Below are 4,960 nucleotides of genomic sequence, written 5' to 3' on the forward strand. Positions count from 1 at the left end.
GAATAAATTTTGCCGAACAATGACGTTAATGACGCAATCAAATAACCCGCGTAGAGTGAGAGGCGCGCGCTTTATGCAGCAAACATGTCAGCAGTGTGGAAGCACTTTAAAGTGTCAGAGAAAGAGGCAAAAACGGCCGTTTGCAGACATTGTTCTGCTGAATTATCCAGAGGGGGTGCATCTGCAAAAACGTACAGCACTTCAAGTTTAATTTATCACTTAAAATCAAGACACCCTGAACATCATGCAGAGTACGAGAAAGACACGGCGGCGGCAACGGCAACAGCAGCAGCGAAAAGAAAAGTAGCTCCCAGTCCTAGGACACCCACTCCATCTGTGGCTGACTTCTTAGAAAAGGCAAAAAAGTTTGCCAATGACAGTGCCAAAGCTAAAGGTATTACTAAAAGGATAATGGAATTCATCGCATTGGATGATCAACCATTCTCTGTTGTAGAGGATGTTGGATTTCGCAGGCTTATAGACCATATTGAGCCCCGTTACACCATCCCTAGTAGACGGCATTTCTCAGACGTGTGCTTACCTGAGATGTATAACGTCGTTTCAACTAACGTCCATGAGCTTTTGGCTACAGATATTCCAGCCCTCAGCTTCACGACTGATATTTGGAGCTCGGATGTGAGCCCCACTAGTATGCTGAGTTATAACGGCGCAGTGGATCGACAAAGATTTCAAGCTACAAAAGATTGTGCTTCACTCACAAGAGTTTAGAGGGTCCCATACAGCTGTAGCCATATCTGAGGCGTTCGCCAACATGTTTGACACTTGGCGTATCGACCGATCTAAAGTGCATGCGGTAGTCAGTGACAACGCAAGAAATATGGCTAAAGCCATGGAAGATAGCAATCTGAAAGGCATACGGTGTATGGCACACACAATTCAACTGGCGGTCAACGAGGGATTGTTGAGTCAGCGCAGTATAGCAGATGTGATAGCGATAGGCAGGAAAATTGTTGGCCATTTTAAACATTCACCGCTTGCCTATGCGCGCCTACAATCTATCCAAGAACAGTTCGGAATGCCGCAAAAACGTTTCCAACAAGATGTGAGCACAAGGTGGAACAGTACATATTATATGCTGGAAAGCCTTTTTGCGCAAAAGCGAGTCTTGGCTACATACATAGCAGATCATGACCTGCCCGCGACATTCACCGCATACCAGTGGGTGTTAATCGAGAACGTTCTCTCTCTTCTCGCCCCCTTTGAGCAGATAACAAAAGAGATAAGCTCATCTGATGCATCTGTGGCAGACGTCATACCCTTACTTGCAGCACTAAAGCGTCTTTTAAACAAAGAGGCTGAAACAGACCACGGAGTGAAAACAGCTAAAAGTGCGCTCTTAGAAGCTGTCAGCACACGATTTAGTCAGGCGGACTCAGAACCCCTGTACTGCATCGCGACTGTGCTTGATCCAAGATATAAAGATCATTACTTGGATGTGGGGAAAAAGATGCGCACACGAGAAATGATCCAGGCCGAGTTGGATTTGGGAAAGCCGCTAGGTGATGGAGACGGTCAGGTGATGCACAGCGCAGGAGATGAAAACAGCGCAGAGAGTAAACGGGCTCGTACTACAGATGAGCCGCGCACAGTCTCGCTGTCTGACATGTTCGATGAGATCCTCCAAGAGAATAACCCATTTGCAAGACAGAGGACAAGCTCGACCGCTCAACAGTTAGATGGGTATCTCTCAGAAGTCCCCATCCCCAGGAGCAATAACCCTCTCGAATTTTGGAGGACCAATCAAGGCCGCTTTCCCGACCTGGCGCAGATGGCACGCAGGTAGGCTACTTGTATGCTAAATTAATTTAAGATTTTATTTATATTTTGGATTATGGTAACACTTTATAAGTAGTTTCTATTTTTAACATTAACTAACAATGAAAAACCCTTATTAAAAGCATTTATTAATCTTAATGTTAACATTTACTAATACAGTATTAAAATTAAGTATCACATTTGTAATTTTTTGAATTAAAAAGTATCAAAAGTGGTAGGCCTATTTGTTAAAATTGTTAATGCACTTATACTAACATGAACTAAATATTTTTTATTATCTTACATTAACGAAGATTAATAAATACCATAACAAATGTATTGCTCATTGTTAGTTAATGCAATAATGTTAACAAACATTGTAAAGTGTTACTACCTATATTTCATATTAAGTATTTTGTGAAAATTTAACTATTTTCAGTGTAGTAAAATAGTAGGCCTACACTGGGTTTCAACCATTTCATTATCTTGAAGACATTGTTCATTTTGAAATGAGCAACTGTCAGAAAACTGCAATAAAATTTTCAACTATTCTGCAGGTACTTGTCTGCTCCATGCACAAGCACCGACAGTGAGAGACTGTTTAGTGCTGCATCTCATGTCATCGATGAGAAGAGGAACCGACTTTCATGTGAGAAAGCAGAGAAGCTACTTTTCATAAAGAAGAACCTGCCACTTTTCCTGAAGAAGTAGGCTAAGTAGGCTTATGTCTAGGACAGTTATTCATTTGTTGTGGGTTCATCCACATTTTTTGCACTATTCAATGCACATTTGTTGTTGTAGACATACAGAGTTACATTCTTTCAGCAGTCAGTTATAGGCCTAACATAGGCTATTCAAGAAGGGGGGCTTCAAAGATAGCCAAATTTTTTTTTTTTTTTTTTTTTTTTTTTTTACTAATTTATTTATTTTAAGTTATATTGTGCTTTGTTTGTATAATATTTGCTGGAATGTTCAAAAATGTTCAGTGTTAAATAAATATTTTGAAATTGTATTTTTGTTATTTGATTTATTTATCTGAAAAGCAACACAAAATAGTAAAAAGCAAATTTTTACTATTTAATTATTGTAATGGTGAAAAAATTGGCAAAATAAATGGAAAAAATGCGAAACACCGCGTTCGGTATTCGGCCTTCGGCCTTCGGCCAAGCATTTCATTATTATTCGGCTTCGGCTTCGGCCAAGAATTTCATTTCGGTGCATCCCTAGTACGCCCCCAATATTTGCATATACCAGCCCATGTTCAAGGCATTAGACAAGGGCAGCAGTATTAACGTCTAGATCTGTGCACAGCTGAATCATCAGACTAGGTAAGCAAGCAAGGACAATAGCGAAAAATGGCAGATGGAGCAATAATAACTGACATGATCCATGATTAAATGATATTTTTAGTGATATTTGTGAATTGTCTTTGTAAATGTTTCGTTAGCATGTTGCTAATGTACTGTTAAATGTGGTTAAAGTTACCATCGTTTCTTACTGTATTCACGGAGACAAGAGAGCCGTCACTATTTTTCATTATTAAACACTTGCAGTCTGTATAATGCACAAACACAACTTCATTCTTTATAAATCTAATGTTAGCTGCAATGTTAGCTTTAGCCCATTAGCCACGGAGCACTATCATTAACAGTAACAGTAACTCATTCAGAATCTAATGTAAACATCCAAATAAATACTATACTCACATGATCCGACGCATGCATGCAGTATGCATGACGAACACTTTGTAAAGATCAATTTGAGGGTTATATTAGCTGTGTGAACTTTGTAAATGCACTGTATTATAGTCGTGAGCTCGCGGGGCAGGGAGCGCGCGATTTAAAGGGGCCGCGCGCTGAATCGGTGCATAGTTTATGCCCCAAAATAGGCAGTTAAAAAAATTTATTACAAAAAATCTATGGGGTATTTTGAACTGAAACTTCACAGACACATTCAGGGGACACCTTAGACTTATATTACATCTTGTAAAAACTGGTTCTAGGGCACCTTTAAGTGATATTCAGAGATTTTATTAAGGCAGTATAGCTTTTTATTACTCTGATACTTGCAGATGCAGTCAAAAATTAAAAGAAACATTCTGCTCATTTCTGATGATATATTAAATGAGAAACAACAAATTAAAGCATTTATCTGCTGGAGCTTTAAAAAAGGTTTGGCGAACATGCAGTTCAGCCGGTTGATATGTTGGACTGCTGTTGAAGGAACCACAGAGCCACAGTGTTTAACTTATGAATGGCTTATTTAGTTGTGTCTGCATATTAAGCTGTGACAGAAGTACATGACGCACACATTTATCCAGCTACACACCATAGCAAATCATGAACGCAGTTTGTTTTAGTCTGTTAAAGTTACATCCTTCATACAGCAGGAAAAGATCACTCATATAGCAGTTGGCTAGACAGCATGTGAGGCCATAAACGGAGAGCTTTTACACAGATTACATCATCATGAAATTACCGTAAACGTCCCTCTTAACCTACAGTCTCCCAGCGGGGGGAAACTGGGTGGATCAGGAACAGAGTCTTATAATTTTACAAAAATGCATATGAAGCCAGATGAGACTACAGCAGTGAAATAGAAAGCAAAACTGACTTGCTTCATGTCTAACAAATCATGTCAATGAACTCGCATTTACTCTGATCGACACACTAGTCAAAAGCTTTGCAAAATCTGTTCATTCTCTCAATCCACTTCATAAGGTGGGATGTTTTTTTTTTTTTTTTTGTAGTATTGAAGGAGTTCACATGTATACTAGACACTTGTTGGCTCTTCTTCCAGTTATTTATATATAAAACAATTTCAATCATTTAAACAAAAACTGCTTTTAAGATTCAGTTAAGAGAAACAAATTCAGTCAAATGTGTCCTTCACATAAACTGAGGACTGTCACCTGAATCTTTCCATAGCAGAAATATGGCTGTGCTGATGTTTATGGAAAATCAGCATTAGTGTATGATGTACTTTTTTTCTCAGAAATGTTTAAAAGCAGCGTCGCACTGCTTTTTCCAGTTCATCTCCAACAGAAGCGAAGCGTCAGCACCTCTCTCTCGCCTCGGTGCAAACGCTGTCCCACATCTGAACTGAACTGAAGAATGTGTCTGTTTAAACATTAATGATAGGGTCTAAACAAGATTGGTCTTGACTTGCACAAGCAAAACCAGTT

At 39.2% G+C, this 4,960-nt stretch overlaps 1 protein-coding gene across 1 annotated transcript; it reads left to right on the top strand.

Moving 5' to 3' along the window:
* Window positions 1-678: 678 nt before the first annotated feature.
* Window positions 679-2,653, top strand: LOC125274595 (zinc finger BED domain-containing protein 4-like). The gene is made up of 2 exons (XM_048200968.1): window positions 679-1,800; window positions 2,334-2,653. The coding sequence occupies exons 1-2, from the start codon at window positions 773-775 to the stop codon at window positions 2,485-2,487; spliced, it is 1,182 nt and encodes a 393-aa protein (XP_048056925.1). The 5' UTR covers window positions 679-772; the 3' UTR covers window positions 2,488-2,653.
* Window positions 2,654-4,960: the final 2,307 nt, after the last annotated feature.

Source organism: Megalobrama amblycephala, linkage group LG9 (assembly GCF_018812025.1).
Source record: "Megalobrama amblycephala isolate DHTTF-2021 linkage group LG9, ASM1881202v1, whole genome shotgun sequence".
Taxonomy (NCBI): domain Eukaryota; kingdom Metazoa; phylum Chordata; class Actinopteri; order Cypriniformes; family Xenocyprididae; genus Megalobrama; species Megalobrama amblycephala.